Source organism: Varroa jacobsoni, unplaced genomic scaffold (assembly GCF_002532875.2).
Source record: "Varroa jacobsoni isolate VJ856 unplaced genomic scaffold, vjacob_1.0 scaffold_738, whole genome shotgun sequence".
NCBI lineage: Eukaryota > Metazoa > Arthropoda > Arachnida > Mesostigmata > Varroidae > Varroa > Varroa jacobsoni.
The window spans coordinates 92553-109503 of NW_019213640.1; the positions used below are offsets into that span (position 1 = coordinate 92553).

At 41.1% G+C, this 16951-nt stretch overlaps 2 protein-coding genes across 8 annotated transcripts in view; one reads left to right on the forward strand and one right to left on the reverse strand.

Moving 5' to 3' along the window:
* Nucleotides 1–102: 102 nt before the first annotated feature.
* LOC111263157 (protein GDAP2 homolog) lies at nucleotides 103–14117 on the reverse strand. Of its 7 annotated transcripts, none has more exons than XM_086969479.1 (9): nucleotides 14016–14117; nucleotides 8952–9220; nucleotides 7076–7380; nucleotides 4673–4915; nucleotides 3541–3786; nucleotides 2969–3255; nucleotides 2477–2686; nucleotides 1304–1447; nucleotides 103–1064 (listed from the first exon to the last, which is right to left on the reverse strand). In XM_086969479.1, the coding sequence occupies exons 2-9, from the start codon at nucleotides 8963–8965 to the stop codon at nucleotides 1005–1007; spliced, it is 1509 nt and encodes a 502-aa protein (XP_086825605.1). In that variant the 5' UTR covers nucleotides 8966–9220; nucleotides 14016–14117; the 3' UTR covers nucleotides 103–1004. The 7 variants fall into 7 exon arrangements, with proteins under 7 accessions (XP_086825605.1, XP_086825606.1, XP_022693752.1 ...); XM_086969480.1 differs by lacking the exon at nucleotides 14016–14117 and adding an exon at nucleotides 12095–14007 and having other exon boundaries at nucleotides 1397–1447; XM_022838017.2 differs by lacking the exon at nucleotides 14016–14117 and adding an exon at nucleotides 12095–14004.
* A 448-nt stretch (nucleotides 14118–14565) lies between these two features.
* Nucleotides 14566–16951, forward strand: part of Tomosyn (syntaxin-binding protein tomosyn) — a 67575-nt gene continuing 65189 nt past the window's right edge. Inside the window, exon 1 of the mRNA XM_086969478.1 lies at nucleotides 14566–14677. The gene's annotated coding sequence lies outside the window, so the exon portion shown is untranslated. The remainder of the gene's footprint in view (nucleotides 14678–16951) is intronic.

Sequence of the window (16951 nt, forward strand, 5' to 3'; positions counted from 1 at the left end):
AATAATTTACTAATAATCTACCACAGATACGGTAAGCGCGGTGATAATTGTATCACGCGATAAACATTTCAAGCGACACCACATAAGTGAACACATATCAAGTTAGAGCACTATATTTTATACAGTCAACGTTTATTTATTATATTAATAATATAATAGCTGAAAGACCTGATTACCAATTTATACGGCGCCAAATCGTCCATAACTATACTATGTACATAGTGACATACTTTCTATGTATATGTGTCACAGTTATGCAAAAATACATATTGCTTTTACCTTTCCCATAGTCTTCTCACCCAGCCTAAGCCTAAAAGACCAGTATCGGTTTTGCGTTTATGATGTTGCCCATACTTGCCTAGAGAAGCACATGATGTTTTTGCTATTCGGCTCGGTATTCAGGATTTCGCAAAAAGGCAAATTTGTCGTGAATAATAAAAACACATACAAAAATGATAAGAGCGTTTTTTGGACCAAGTCCATGGGAGTTTAACAATTCTTAAGCTATCGCTAAGCAATGAGGGTACTACGCGCTGCATAGGTTGTCGTAATAGTAACACGATCAATCCGTACATAGCATTCGAACAATGATACCAATAGTAATGATTATAACGCGAAGTTGGCGGAGTCGTGTTGACGTCTTTTAGCCTTTTTGCTCGATTGAATTCATAGACTGTTGGGCATTGATGATAACTCGATCCAATCATCACAATAATACAAGAGGTCAAACCAAATACTGCATGAGGCGATTAATCCATATGACAGATGCATAATTTATCACACGTACTTCGTTGTTTTTCCTGTATTTTATAGAGTACTGTCTATAGTTCTATGTAGAATACCACGGCAAGCGCAGAAGCCTCCACCCACAAGCATAAACGATGAACAAATAGTGAATATTTTTAAAAGGCTGTTAGTTATCTTCAATAACAGGTTTTCCTGTGTGACACTAGGCCGAAAGAGGAATAAATAACAACGCATCAACAGAAAAAAACTTTATAGTTTTACAGACCGGAATTAGCCGGTGGTTGTGGGCTGAAGTCATAGTATCGCGCCCCGTTTACCTGCAATAAACCGACCAAACCTTTCCATGTAAGAATTGCTTTTAACGGACGGACAAACTGTTTTGCCAAAAGAAACATATTCTCCGAATAACAGCTGATTACTGTATCGATATTTTTTAAATTATGCAGTCTTCAGAAATACACAAATTCGTGTTTGTACACGTTATTAGTTCTACCAAATGTTCTATATGAATAATGACCTTTCTACATGTGAGTGGATTAAACAAAGCCTTCCATACCGAATAGTCGTAGTCTAATACGAACTGAGGCACATTTAGTTGATCCGGAGAGATGTTTAAATAAAGGTACTCAATTCCACCCAGGAGACGAACCTTGCGCGACAGTCCAGACGTTGTAATTGTCGTAAACCACCACATGCTTAGCTAAAATGCAGAGTAAATAATAATAACAATTCACTAGTATATCAAATATAAGGAAAAGTTCGTCTATGAATTTTACAAAGTACGATCGAATGACTTCTCCTTCATAAGTGTTAGAATTACAAAATATAGGAGCATATAGTGAGATGAGATTTGCACGGATAAATTATTTTCGTGCACTTCAATGCACCAGAAATTTTGCAACCTTAAAATTCTTATTTAGTGTATGTCCGAAATCAAATAAAAGTAACATAGTCGAATACCGTCGTATTTTGTTCAGATTCTCGGGAAACAACGGCAATAGTCAGACGGAGCGCTTCCGTGCAAAAGAGGGGCCCATAGCAACACGTTGCGTTACACTTTTGGGTTGCCTAGCTACCGTCGATCAATTGGCAAAGTTGTATTTGCAAACACACCTTGAAAGTTGTGTGAAAGATGTAATTTTCGCATGAAAAGAGCGAACACCATATGAAGTACGAGCTTATGCCCTTTTTGGACAAACGGTGTAGCTGGTTTAGGACGTAAGCCAAAAACCATGTATTTTAACTGATTTTTCGAATGCGAGGAGCTGCTAAATATCTTGAGCGCTTCTGTCAAAGACACCGAAAGAATGCAAAATTTAGTTAGATCGATTTGACTCTGATCGAAGAAACTGGCTTCAGTACTTTTGCACGGAAACATCCTATACGTGCTACTTAATATGTCCTGCAATCAGGAGGGCTTGGAAAAAGGTTAAAAGCCAGCCCATTTGGAGCCTGAATATGGTAACTGGTTAGAAAACGACAGCCGAACGGTCAAGGTGATATGATGTAATGCCTTCGAAGACTAACAGTTAGTTATCATCTGTGGAATGGAGCGTTTGTCCTTTTGTAAGCAAGAAAAAAACCATTGTGATATGCTTACGACGATTCACAAAACAGTCAAGTCTAACATATTGATAGGGTTTGTCACAGATTCATTCTGAGCGGTGGTTTGAAATTCAGTGAAGAAAGTACGTAATAGATTTTCGCCAATAGCAAGTCGGATAAATACCCTGCTCCAAAGTGTAGGATGGACGATGTACATCAGCTGGAGATTCTTCTTATATCTGTAGTCCAGCGTCTGGTAGAACTCTCGCAGTTGTGTATATGACATGTAATTACGGTTGCCGGTGCAGGAGTGTAGATAGACAACTACGAACGGCTGGGCAACCTCCTTGTCCATCAAACGGATTATATAGCAGCATAGCGCTTCAAAGGAGACCTGAATAGATTCATAATGGATGTATGACAACAGAGCAACAGAGATGATAGTGACACTTTTCATGCACAGTTTACTTCATGTCTGGCACTATTCAAGCATGATCATGGTAGTTTAGCCAAAGGGCTAACAGCGGGCTTTTTCAGTGTAGACACATGTTACAAGTAATAGATATTATACGTTAACTATATGTTTCACAGGATTGATAGTAGAGTACGAGAAAATCTCTCATACATATCGTTTATGCCGCCAAAGGCTTCACAGAAAAATGAACGATGTCATTACCTCTTTCGGAGCGTAATTCCTTCCGACAAATATGAACACGGTCCTTCCGAATTTGTCCACACCAGAACGGTAAATAATGTTGGCCTCGCGGATTTCGCGGAAATCCATTTCTTTTGCTTTTCTTAAAAGACGTTCATAACGGTTCTTGCGAGACACCTCAGAGGTTAGACTGTCCGCTTCATGCTGACGATATTTCCGCTTGTTATCAACATCGTGTTGCATTCGGGCAAATGACGATTTGCCCACACATACGGACATGTCAAGATCTTCAAAATCAGGTGGATTCTCTGAAAATGACAAAAGCAAATGAGCAATACGCTTTTGAAAACTATATAACAATGTATTAGTATAACACTTTAAAAAAAACCGTAAAATGTTTTTTTTTTTCATTTGTATCATGTACAGTTCTCTACAGCTTCAAATAAAACAACTAGACTAAGATTTTTTTATTCCATTAATAACTTATAATGGCAAGCTAAAAAACGAGATCAAACGTCAAATAGTTATAAAACGGTACAGAAAGCACAGAAAATGTCGTCCATTTTTAGACAAGATAGATAAAACATACGTACCCCCTGTGCGAAAGAAGGGTGTATCTTGTATGCGAATCTGTCGCTCCGGTATAACGGGCTCGCCGTGCTTGCCTCCGAGATCCCTGGGTAAGCCATGCATAGCGCGTCGCTGCTCGGCCTTTGTACGGGGAAAATACAGTGGTAGAAGTAGCGAATAGATTTCCAGATCGACCTTATCCAAAAGAAGAACTATACGCTGCACGCATGGGTCCTGAACGAACTCCTCCAGAAACCTTCGGATAGTTCCTACACAAGGATAAAAAAAACACAAATTTACTGTATTGAATAATTGTATTAAATTGTGTTAAATACACACGGACTAACACAATATGCCTAAAATATATTTGGCTGTAATGCTATCACCAGTCAGTCAAATGTAAGATAATTTATGGTCCATATACCATTTACATATCTGCCTACAACAAGCCGCATGGCCATGCGGCGAGATACAAGCTTTTCATAAATTTATTCATTAACATTAATCTTGATTATCATTCATTATATTTATTTTTTTCACATGGACTATAAAAACATACCTAGATTATGTACCACCTCACACACAAACATTTTAATTTCAATCATGTTACCGCTAAGTTTTCCGGTATGGAACACTGTACGTTCCATATATATTTCCGTATATATACATTTAAACTAGGTAGCTTTGTTGTCAAATGCCAGGCCTGAATAAGATAATTTTGACACAGCGAATATACAAATATAGGATAGGGGGATTCTGACTGCTGTTTTCAGAATGTGGGTTTTTGTTTTAACGTTTCCAGGTACCATCAAGCGTTCACAATCAGGCGTCTATAGAAAATCTACAATAGAAAGTAACTGATTCGCCATCAGCTGTGTGCACCGAAAACAAGTAGAGATAATGGTTACCTTACTCTGCATTGTCGTAATACACGCCCTAATACTGTTTAAGGAATCAGTTTATTCAAGTGCGTTTAAGTTAATTTGTTGGTTCCCATATTTTTAGGATTTAAAAGCTGTTATCGTCGATTATTCCGTCCCATATGCAACAAGCAACATTGCAGCATAATGGTGACGAAATTCGACTATATTACGTAGTAGGAAATGTAGTAACGCAACAAAAATAAAATAATAGTAATTATAAACGTCTACCCACGTAGAGCAATGTGTGCGCCTTCGACCGGTGGGAAGCCCCTCCTTGAAGAGTGAAGTGGAGGAATAGCCAAAGTGGATATGTTGTGTTCTTTCATGAGAGATAAACTGCTTCGATAGGATGAATACAACGCACTCTCGGATGCTGAAAGATATCGTTGCTGATACTTTGGGCCCACCGTATGGACTACGTATTGGCAAAGAAGATCGTAACCTGATGTTATCCTCGCTTCGCCAGTACGACATGCTGAAAAACGAAAGCACGCTATTACATGAAAATTTCATATAGATATTCATACCGATTATTTTATAACGCGGTAGTGTATTCATCTAGCAGTAATATGATATAGGTGCATCTTGAATAAAAGAATTTGAAAAAAAAGCCCTATTATATTAATTATATATAAGCTATATTCAAAAGTCCTATGCTGAAGCCGTTAAGACGATACAGGGAATCTATAGTAGGAAGATACTTGTAAGCCGACACATTTTTCCGCTATTATCCTTCAGTATGTCACGTATAATATAAAAGTAATGGCCCCAATATGATGAAATTAGTTATTTCACGTGAATTAGTTGTAAAGAAAGTGTATTCGACATCATTTAGCTTAACCTGCGTACTTTCGACTATAAAAGTGGTATCAGCAATTGCTTACCCTTATTTTACACTGGGTTTCAGAAAAAAATGATGGTTTCAGATTCAAGACAAGGAATTTTGATATAGTGCCCGAATGTCCCACCTCCCTCTTCCGTACCAAAAACATTCACGGGGTGCTTTGTCGAGTAACAAATCGCACTCATGATTAGAGTTATATCTCGTCGCCTATGGTCTTTATCTCTGCCAATGTGTCTAATGCGTATGTATTGCAGAGACTACCTGCATAGAGCTTTACTCATTCGTGCCCTGTCTAAATGGATAAGATAACGCAACAAAAAAGCGACAGATCTAGCATTAGTCTGAACGCCAAGGCCAGTTTTAGACAATTTCGAAACCCTGCCATAAATGAAATGACAGTATTTGAACAGAAAGGTGTGGTTCCTCCAGGCAATTCATAATAATCATTTATTTACACTATCAGAATCAAAGGCAACAACAGATCTTCAACGCTAACACTGCAATGAGACATTTGAGCTGCTGCGGAAATCGTTGGACAATCGGAATAAAGAAATTCTGAGGTCATTGGTCAGCTGGCCTTTAAACATGGATAAAATTAATTACGGCCGGACTGACCATTTTCAAATAAAGGTCCAAATATTCAGTGCAAAGCACAAGTTTTATATACTTATTGGGACGCTTCTCTGTGGGTGCGTTCTGTATCTAGTGACCTGTTTATGCAATGTATATATAAATAAATTTACGTTAGTCGTCGAATTATGCATGACTGACACAAAGTTTTGCTAAATGGGACCTTGGATAGAAATCAACGAGTAATGAGGATCCAAAGAAATTCATTAAATCATTGCATTAAGCGAATACAGTGATGGGTGCCCGAGATGTGGCTTTAATGTCTGAGGTAAACTGTGCTGAGTTGTTGCCTTACTGTTTATTTATTGCATTGGACTAAACTTAGTTTTATAAAGATTCATAAGGAACTATGATGAAGCATATTAGCTTTCATATGTCAAGACACTAAAAAGATTGTTAGGAAGATATTCTCGAAACTCTAGCTGCATTGTGTGAAGACCTGGTGACTCGCAGACTAAGAGCACTGTGCAGCTTCGTAAAGCCTAACTCTTAGTTAGTTTAGTGCATGACTTTTTTTTCTGTTCTACTTCTCGAAGTTTAGCGATCATTACAGCACTAAAGACTGATCCGAAACCCCTCCGAAAAAACGTTTTGCCGATGTGGTAATGTGCAAACTAAGGTCTACCCTAAGAAACGTCACTTCAGCTTTTTTATGTCAAAGAATTTTTGATAGATCCATCTACTTTTCGTCTGTTAGAAATATAATATACTATTCTCTCTGCGTTGAAGAGAGAAGTTTTTCTTGACATTATTAATTGTCAACCAAAAATGCGTATTAGATACCGGGATACAAAGCGCAAAATAATTGTGGGTGTAACTCTGCTGGGTCACGACCATTATGTTCTGACACTATGTATTGTAGATTTCCTGAAGGGTTTAGTTGGTGTTTTGATTAGCTGCTAAAGTAAATCATCATATCTGCATCAGCTGTGGTATCCTAAACATTAGCTTCTATTCAATTATAAAGTGACCCTCAGACTTTAGTTAAACAAGTTCGATTCCAACTATCGATTTAGCGCATAGTTGCGCGTTTACATTCTAAGGTATACCTGTCTAAATCTTTTTTCATTGAGCCACGGGCTGTAAGCCTAAACTAAGAATACTGACGCCAAAAACGCAAAAATGCCGCTGTTATTATATTTTATAAACAGTCATACTAACATTTTATATCACACTGCAGATCTTTTTTTAGCTGTGGTCCAGCTCTCTCGACAAGTCTCTTGGAAAAGGCGTTTTTATCGTTGAGGTGTTCATTTGTAGGATTAATGAGCGCGTCGACTAGAAGATTGCAGAAGTCGCCCTGGAATACTGCAAGTTTCGAGTTGACTGCTGAGTTGATGTCAAAGGGTGGTGATGGATGGTTGAGGTCCTCATCAATGTATTCCCGTTGAGGGATGTCCTGCGCCGGAGTCTGACTCCATGGTGTGAGCTCTAAGGCGGATACTGTTGACGAGGCCTCAATACAACTGTAATAACACGTATCGTTCAATCAAGTGCGATAAACCCATAAAGTGTACTACACAGTGCTACAGCAGGATACTTTAAATACGTGTAAATGTGGAAGATTCAGGGAGATGTTTGAAAATGCCCTACAGTCAAAGAGGTGAGAGAGCATAATGAATCGTATATATGTAGTACCCACTAACTTTATATGTTTATTGACCGACACAAATTACAGTACTAAAAGCTCTAATGCAATTAAGAATTATCCGTGTTCAAAGTGTATATGGCTCATCGATTGTTAGTTAAAGCAAGATGGCAGTACGATGATTACGTGGATTAGGGGGAGGATAAAATGGATAATTGATTAGGCGTGAGATATTAAATGTTTGTTCTTTTATCTAGGTTAATGAGTAATAATGTATCTCTATCATATTTTTAGCTTCTGTATTATGTTGAGGATTTATTCGTTGACAAGTCAACAGTTTTTCATAAAACGAAGGCTCGGTATAAGATGACATTCGACCAGCACATTAGTCGCAATACGTATATTTGGGACAATAGCCCAACTGGTATGTTGACAGCCACCGATCAATAATATTGAGAAAGGAGTAAGTTGAAAAATACCGCAAGTGACACTAATTAGCTCGCGAGCTGCTTAGCATTGGGTCATTTAGTTAACCAGTCATTTCTATTGTTTTTTTTTTGTTTAATAAGGAACCCGAGTACTAACATGATTTGTATGACGCACGAAATTATTGCACGCGTTTAAGGCATCGTTGGAGATTGAAATTGCAAACATGACCCGACTTTAAACAACCAACGTTTTACCATCACTAGAAAAAATTATTCAAAAGAGTTCAGCCGTAAATATATTAAGCAAGGACATCATCTCAGTTCATTAGTTGATATCACACCTACTTTACTTTGTAGTTTACGTGTTATTAATAACACGCAAACTCTAGAAATGTTGAAACGTAATATCAATTTCCTGTTAGAATAAGGAGCGTTTTGTCAGCGTGATAAATATGGTTATATTCAGTATTAGTCACCCGACGGAATTCTTCGTTAAAATGATATAGACATTTAATTGACAGAGGTAATAGAATAGGAGTTCTAGATTACTCAGTTGTCACAAGGCCAGCCTAAGTGCCTCAAGACCACTATGGCTGTCGCCCGTTAGCTTAATATTACATTTTACACATCAAAATAAACTTTCTATTTTATCTATTTGCACTAAACGAACACTCTAATTATTAACTGTCATCTTATGGACATCTCCTTTGTATATTAGAAATCGGTGTTTACACTGTACCACTAACCCGCTGTACACTGATACATTGAAAACCTCGCTAAAAAACACTACTTATTATAATTGTAATGTTATGCACAACAAGTATTTAACAGGATGAGTCTTTACAAATAAATGCCAATGCGTTATTAGTTTGGCTTTAGACGACAAAGCCTCACAATAGAGCTAACTAGGCTAGCAGCAGTAAACATCAGCGATCAGCTGTTCAAAATATCTTCTTTGTAATTGCACAATTTGACATTATCTTAAATGAACGATCAGCGTTTAAATTGTTTCAATACTTACTCTGTTTGAGTCATGCTGTTTGGCAATTGGTCTGTCCGTGGAGACGCTCCTCGGGAGCCAGCGATTTGAAAAACCTCGGTGAATCCTCACGCTTAGCGGGCAAAGCTATCAATCCAGAACTCTAAGCAGGCAATAATCGCTGCCTGTCCTGACACAAATCGTTTCCTGGTGAATGCCGCACTTGAGCGAATGCTCATCAGCACTCGAAAGCAAGTATTTTACCACGAAGCCCTGTCATCCGCTCAGGTACACCCCACTTCAGAAATCGCCTACCCTTGTACAGCAGTAATTAGTTGATATTAGTAACTTAGGAAGACACTGACAATGCGATTTTACTGTTAGCATTTAAATCTGCATTGAAACTAATTTAATTGAAGAGTTATTTTTTATGAATCGCTTAGTTGTTTTTTTGCTATATTATGCCTGCTGTGCTTTCGTTGCCACTGGCGTCTGCGATCTACGTTTGTTGTACGTCTCGTCGTCGTTGTTTTGGCTGTTGCTTCTATTAACATTTACCTTTTGTTGGAAACTTTTCTTAGCAATTGTTACCACGTTTGCATATTATACAGTACGTCAACAACGAAGGATGCGATGGATTTAGGAGATTCGTAATATAGCAACACTTTCAGCAACTGTAATGACAACAGCGGCAACATCAAATCTCATCTAAGCACTACTCTACTCCACTGTGTTCCATTTGGGCCCTTCCTGCCTGCAATACTAAACGGGAAACAGCATCAGCTTGCGGCATTTTGTCATCGACACGCTATTACATAGGTAAAGACCAACGCAGCACCCGTACAGTAAGATACGCAATGACGATGATGATGCACGACAATATACCACACGGCCAATTGTAGACCACAGAGGCGCGTCGACAAACAGACAAATCTAAACAGCGCACAGGGACAATAGCCCAACTGGTATGTTGACAGCCACCGATCAATAATATTGAGAAAGGAGTAAGTTGAAAAATACCGCAAGTGACACTAATTAGCTCGCGAGCTGCTTAGCATTGGGTCACTTAGTTAACCAGTCATTTCTATTGTTTTTTTTTTGTTTAATAAGGAACCCGAGTACTAACATGATTTGTATGTATTGGACATTACCTGGCCGAGACAACATAAATGGGCTCAAACCCAACAGCTGGACGAGCGTCCGTTAGAACAAAAACTAGTCTAGCCATTGGGTCCACTATTTTTTTTTCTCTTACGGTACGCTCCAAATGTACTTATATTTACTCATAGACTATGCGCTAGTACTAATAGCAGCAATAGTGGTAACAATTAAAGATTTCATAAACAAAAAGTAATAGTGCTGCTGTTGCAGCCGCTAATAAAATAGAATCATTTCGATAGAGAGTTTCTGCGGGTCCACGCAGTACACGATATCGACGCGTAAGATCGTTTTGGTTTGTATCAAAGTACGCACGCAGGCAACAGATGGACAAAATCGTTGAGTGGCGCTTCTTTTCAAGAGTGGCGACGTTCACAATGATGATGGCACTGTTGATAATCTTGTTGATTTGTGCCAAGATAAGATAGTGCGTACACGATCCGTATAGGTTTTCACAAGGATGCTGTACAGTAGAAAGGAAAGAGATATGCCCGTTATATATATATATATATATATATATATGTATATATATATATATATATATATATATATAAACAAGTAACTCTATCATTTTTTGGTGTTCTTTATACTGGTTCGTTTGTTTATCGGTCGATCTATCGGTCGCCCTCTCTTCCTTGTCTCATTTGATTCCCTTTCTAGTGGGCGACGATGGCAGTTGCAGCAGGTACCATTTCATCACGTGAACCACGACTGCCTGGAACGCAACTTCCATCCGCTAAACGGGCAGACGGCAAAAGCAAGCTCGCTGCTGCCAGAAGACCGATCAGACTATGATCTGTCGCTTATGGTCGTAACATGCGACATTGTTGGTGCCGTCGCAGCGGCCACAATCGCATATCGACACGATGCGAAAAATGGAATAACACTGGGAAGCGAGTAGCTGCTTTATCCTTTTTATCTTAATGTTATTATTTAAAATGTTAATATTATTAATGAACTTTGGAAATTCTTTTCAAAAAAGACGACAAAAGAACTGCAAAAGAAGAAATACGTTGTTTTACATGTATTATATGTTTACAGTGAAACGGGTAAACATGCATGCATGGAAACGCAGCTTCAAAGTGAGAAAAACAAACGATCGAACCAAGAAAAATTCTTGTTTGTAAATCAATCTAATTTGAGAATAGAACAAAATTCCCAATTTCTAATTTCTACCCTGTAAACGTATCATTAGAGCTAAACAATTAGAAAACACGAAAAGAACTATCCGGCATTTTTCGCTGCGGTGCACATGTCGCTTATTAAAAATGTTAATTAAAAATGCTTTCTTGAATTAGCCGAGTTAACTTTACAAAGTGCATGTAACTAAATATAAAATTAAATGCCCAAACTATGACCCAGGAACTACCAAAAAGCAGCTTTTCAGTAGTGACGTAATACTTTTTAGTGAAAATATCAAAGATTATATGTATACATCCCGATGTTTGATTATTAAATCGTAGTGTTCTGGACACTAACACGAAGACAGTTCTATCTTCGTGTAGTTTCTTTAGTTCTAACACAGCTGATTTTACACTCGGCTAAGGAAAACACACATTTGTGTGTGACCAACAAATATGAGAAAAGGCAATATCTGTTAAGCCAAAAATGTCTATGCCTATTTTCGATAACCACTTATTAGAAATATATCATATGTTCTCTAATAGATTACTAAATGCTAGATTGGTTTATACTGTAAAAGTAACCTCGGAAATATATATCGCTTAGACATTGGTTTAGAAACAGGTTTATACACGTTTAAAAATGTTCATTATAGTCATTTTGACGGAAACAGTACTTCCAAGTACTGTTTATTTCTATTTCTCATTTTAGGCGTTGTTATTCATCCTAAATACGTTTTAATTATTTACATTGAATATGTATGATCATGCCGTGTCATCCGTTTCTGCTGCCTCTTCTAGCTGCCTACGTTTTAGTATAGCTACACTTTCGCTCTATAGGGCTGCAGTAGAAGTTTTTGCCGGGGCAAATGTCGTCCCTCTTACTGTATGAGAGCGTTTCCGTACCTGTGAAATATCGCATGTGGTCTCGATGCGTGGGATCGTTGATTGCAAGCATCGATACCAGGATATGGCATTATTGGGACTTTCGAATGTGGCACGTTCTAAGGCCTTATGAAACGCGAAAGTACCACAGTAGAACGGAGCCTCGCATAATTCTGTGATTGTTATTGGCGCCACACACGCTATTTTTGACGGGTGCGTTCTGGAAGTCTGTGCCACTGCTGTTTCTATTCGACGTTTTCCTTTGCCAACACAATTGAAGGCAGTAGGGAAAGAATGTCCGGGAAAGATAGATAGATAGATGAGAAGTGTTTTGATGAAGTTGCTTATTCTTTCAGTCGATTGCATGCAGAGCGTTCTGCGTAAAGCGGTGTCAGTAACGAAACATATACATTCACGCACAAGCACTCACGCGCGCATACTTACATATAGATACATATGTATTTCCAGAAAGTATAGTAAAACGAGAGACACGACTCAGCGTACAACAGCTTCTTGCAAAGTCAATTGCTATTGTTATGGTTGTTGTTATTGTCGCTATAACTTCCCTAACTACGGTAACTACTACTGCTGCTGGCTACCAGTATGCCGCCCATTACGACTACGACCCGACCACAGCTACGCAAAAAATGAAAAAAACGCTATTAATTTTAGTTGCGCAGTTGTCTTTGCTACGAACGCACATACGGTTAGAGAGGAGCAATTATGTAGCCATCATGACCACTGGTGCTACTATTCTAATCATTATTTGCTGGAATTAGTGTTGTTTGGTTATAAGTGATCGATGTCATCATAATCACGATCATCTGCATTTGGATCATGACCAACAATAGGTACATCTCTGTCTACTGTTGTTGTTGCTTTGATCACTGCTTTTTCTGCTTGCGCCGCTACTGCTGTAGCATCGGTTATAATTGTGTGCTGCTCGTGGCAGGCGCCTGCCGCTGCTATGACTAAGCCCTGTTTTAGGACTGCTTCAAGAAAAACAGCAGTACGTCGTTTATGATCATCATATGATGACGCCGTCGCTGCTGCTTCTGAGAAAAACCGACGATACAGCCATCGCCACAACGAAAACAGTCGCTATACAGAACGACAAAGCGAAATAATAGCGATAACTGTGAAAAGCGGCTGCAGCAGTAACGAAATACGATCTTGAGGGCCGTTCATTGTCGGTACGGTCCGACGGTCTATCTCCCTCTCTTGGCGTTGAAGGCAAACGCAGATTTCTAGTCGTCCAACGTACAGGAGCATACAAACACGTGCAGACGACGACGATAGAAGCCGATGGCAGCAGCGGCGGTAGAGCTCTTGTTGTCATTGTTAACATTATGATTATCATATAGTAGACATAGCACGACAGTGTGGCCAATACGGACGTCAACGTGAGCACGGCTGTCACGCTACTGCTGCTGCTGTTGGATACTGAGTGGAGCATTCCTGGCTACGGCGGTGTGTATAAATCTAACCAGAGGCAATACGGACAACAGGTGCAATATCGTAGGCGTCCGTTATTAGCTAGAAGATCGGTACAGAGAGCAGTACATTGGCGCAAAAAAGCCGAGCAAAACGGAAAGAGCCACACAAGAACAGTGTCGACACAAAGGCAGCGCAATTGACGACAGCTAAAGGCGCCCTGATGATGGTGATGATAATGGATACCAGCAGCGACAACAGTATTAGGCGAGCGAACCGCCGTTCTAGTCATTGTCAGCGCGCACTTCAACACTTCGACGTTTGAGTACAATTGTTTGTGGTCCGGTATTAGCATATCGACGCCATCACCATCCTAGACACAGCCTTTAATCTGATTCATAATATCTGTATTGTTATTACTAGAGTAATATTAAAGTGTACCGTAGGAAGGCAGGGAAATCTGTGCGTGTATGCAGCAAACTGGTGACCAGCTGTGTTCATCACTCGCCTCTTTCGTCACGCATTCATCGTGAACTGAAGCGTCACTCACGGCCAAATTCACGAACAAAATTCACCGGCACGCAGGCGAGCGTCGCCACCTCGCGACGCTAAGGTGATCACATAAGTTGTGCTCTATATTCAGTCAGCTGACAACGGCAACGGCAGCCGCGGTAACTGATAGCTGGCTTGTCGCCCTCGTGCTAACAATCCTTCTGTTGTCTGTTTGTCAGACAGTCAGTGTGTCTGTCTGTCTGTTTGTTTGTTCGTTCGTCTTGTCCTCATCGTCATCATCACCATTATCGCCACCTGACAGAACCTACGGGGCAATTGCTTTTATTGCTGCTGCCGCTGCCGCTGCCGCCGCTGCTTTGGATGCGGAATCATTGGTGTGTCGATCAGCTGCGCCGCGATTTTCGCGCTAGTTGAGCTCGCCAAGCTGGAAAACACGCACGCAAGTGTTGTGGTTACTGGAAGTGCCGCTGCAGCCAATTATTGTTGTTGTGGGGCTTACAAGATCAAAGGAACTCAAGTTAATTGACAAGCGAGGGAAGTAGCTACGAACTGTTGCGGCTAAGTTGTATCTAGATGAGTGCTGTAAATGACTGAAGTGATGGCGGCTTATAAGGCTTTGTCAGTCTCATGAGAATGGAGGCGTAATAGGACACAGGGGTAAGTGTATGTGTTGGCTACGTTAGTTTTAAATTGCTGTTGCTGTTCTTCGTGAGATAGCCACGGTTGCCGCTTATTGGCAGAAGGTTAACAAGCTTTGATAGGATATTACAGGCTTGGGGGCGGCCGTATGTAACGGTTGGGGCCTGAGGGTTAGCTTTGTGAGGGAAAACGTCATGCTGCAGGTGGCGGTTGATGGTGATTTTTTCGTTGTTGTTACTTAGATATGAACAGTGCTGATTATTGGCGTCACTGTGCAGCTCTGTAAGCGTCAGTTGTGTTTGTGAGCGTACGCTACACAATTTATGTCGATGTTGACTGCTGTGGCATCTGATGGTTGGTAATGCGGAGCAGCGGCTGTCCCAAGGCCTCGGCCTAGGCTATGGCGCGATCTCTAAGACAGGACCGCGAGGGGGGGGGGGGGAGAAAGAGAGGCGAATCGCGATCACTTCGACCTCATCGTCTTCATCGTTGTGTCGTGGCTTCTGCTGCTGACTGCTTTGCTCTGGTGTGGTCACGTGGACGTCAAAGTGGGGTTTGCGCCTGCGCTTTCGGCCCTTAGAATCACTCGCCGGTCCCACTACACACTACGGGTTCTCTTCTCTTCACCCAACAAGTCCTCAACTCTCGCCGTCATTGAACTCACAGCTTCCAGCGGACGACAGAGCTGGAACCACAACCTGCTAAGGTGTGTTGACTGGCTAATTAGTGGACAGACGATTAGGCGCAGGCCAAGTATTGTTGGCTATACGGTTAGGCCAACGGTCGTTTATTGGTTCGGTCACTTGGTCCGATTCGTTAGTTAGCGGCCGACGAACGGGCGATTGACGAGCGGCGTGTGGCAGACAGAGATCAACAGAGAGGAGTAAAGCAGACAGAAGGCTGCTGCTGCTGCTGCCGCTACGGGTTCGAGCTAACAGCGCCAGGAGCCAGCAGACAGGAGAGACAGGCAAATAGCGAATAGGGAGGCAAAGAAACAGGCTGGCAGAGGCTGGCCGCTGTTTCTGCTGTCGCGGGCTGCCATTGCAAAGGGTCACTGCTGCTAACTGACTGAGTTGAGGTGACAGAACTGCTGCTATTACTACGGCTGCTGCTGGTGTCGTGGTATCACGAGAGCCGTTTAGTCTTCGCTCTCCCTCTCCCTCAGCGGCCACCATCATTACCGCTACTGCTACTGGGAGCGCCAACTGTGGTAGACATTCTATGAACTGTGAGCGACGACTGTGAAAAAAGACGTCGACAAGGACGATATAGACGGTGGGCGGTGATGGCAGTCTGAGCAACAAGAGCGCGGCTGGGCGCGGAAGTGTTGGGCGTTCAGAGTCGGTCGTTGTCGGAAAGCTCGTACAACGCGAGCCAAAAAGGCCCATTGCCACCACCGTAACAATCGCCAGCAGCAGCGCGAAGACGATCGCCACTACAACCGCAACGGCGGCAGCTGCGGCATCATCACTATCGTAATCAGTTACGAACGCGGTACGAACAAGCGTCGACTGATACAAATACCACAACGCATCATCAGAGCTCAACTAAACTGAGCTGAACTGGGTTGTCGTTGGGCCAGGCCAAGTGGTAACAGCCTGTTCGAAGGCAACAACAGCAGAAACAATTGGTGATGATATTCGATTACCATTAAAACTGTTGCTACAACGACGACGGCAATAGCTACCACTTTTACTATCTTTTAATCGGACAAAACAGTCCCAGAATTGAGCTGCTCAACCTGAGATTAGCTACAGCAGCAGGAGCGACGGGAAACACTTCAGAGAGTGTATGTGATTGAAGAAGATAAGAACAGTCAGAAGACCTACAAAGAAGAAGACTGCAAACTTACTAACTAGCTAATTATTGAAACAAGCAGTTAAACAGCAGTCAGCTCAGCCAGTATCTAGTACTATCATCACTGCTGTACTCATAATGCACTCACACACAGCACAGTGTGCCTCAGCTCTAAGTACGATCCATCGTCGAGGCCGGAGTGCATCACAATGGGCTTGAATTAAGTGTTCGGCGCCACGACAAAGTACTGTTATTCCTACTGGCATTGCCAAGAGTAACGAGGCGGCGATCGATCAATTACCAGTCAGTAGGTCGCGAATAGATCGAAACGAAGGTGGCCTATCGCAATGTCGTACTTCCGTTGGATGTGCTAGTGCCGGGGTTAGTAGGGATTAGTTACTAGCTTTCGCGCTCGTAAGTGTCATTATTTGTTAATTGCTCGTAATCACAGGAAACGACGAACAGTTTAAGAAAGGCTAGCCAGTCTCTCTCGAT

Excerpts from the sequence above, each read along its gene's own strand:
- LOC111263157 (XM_086969479.1), bottom strand. Across the intron at positions 3,787-4,672 it reads AGGCGCACACATTGCTCTAC|GAACTATCCGAAGGTTTCTG; the intron begins GTGGGTAGACGT and ends ATCCTTGTGTAG. Across the intron at positions 1,448-2,476 it reads ATCCTACACTTTGGAGCAGG|CTAAGCATGTGGTGGTTTAC; the intron begins GTATTTATCCGA and ends TCTGCATTTTAG.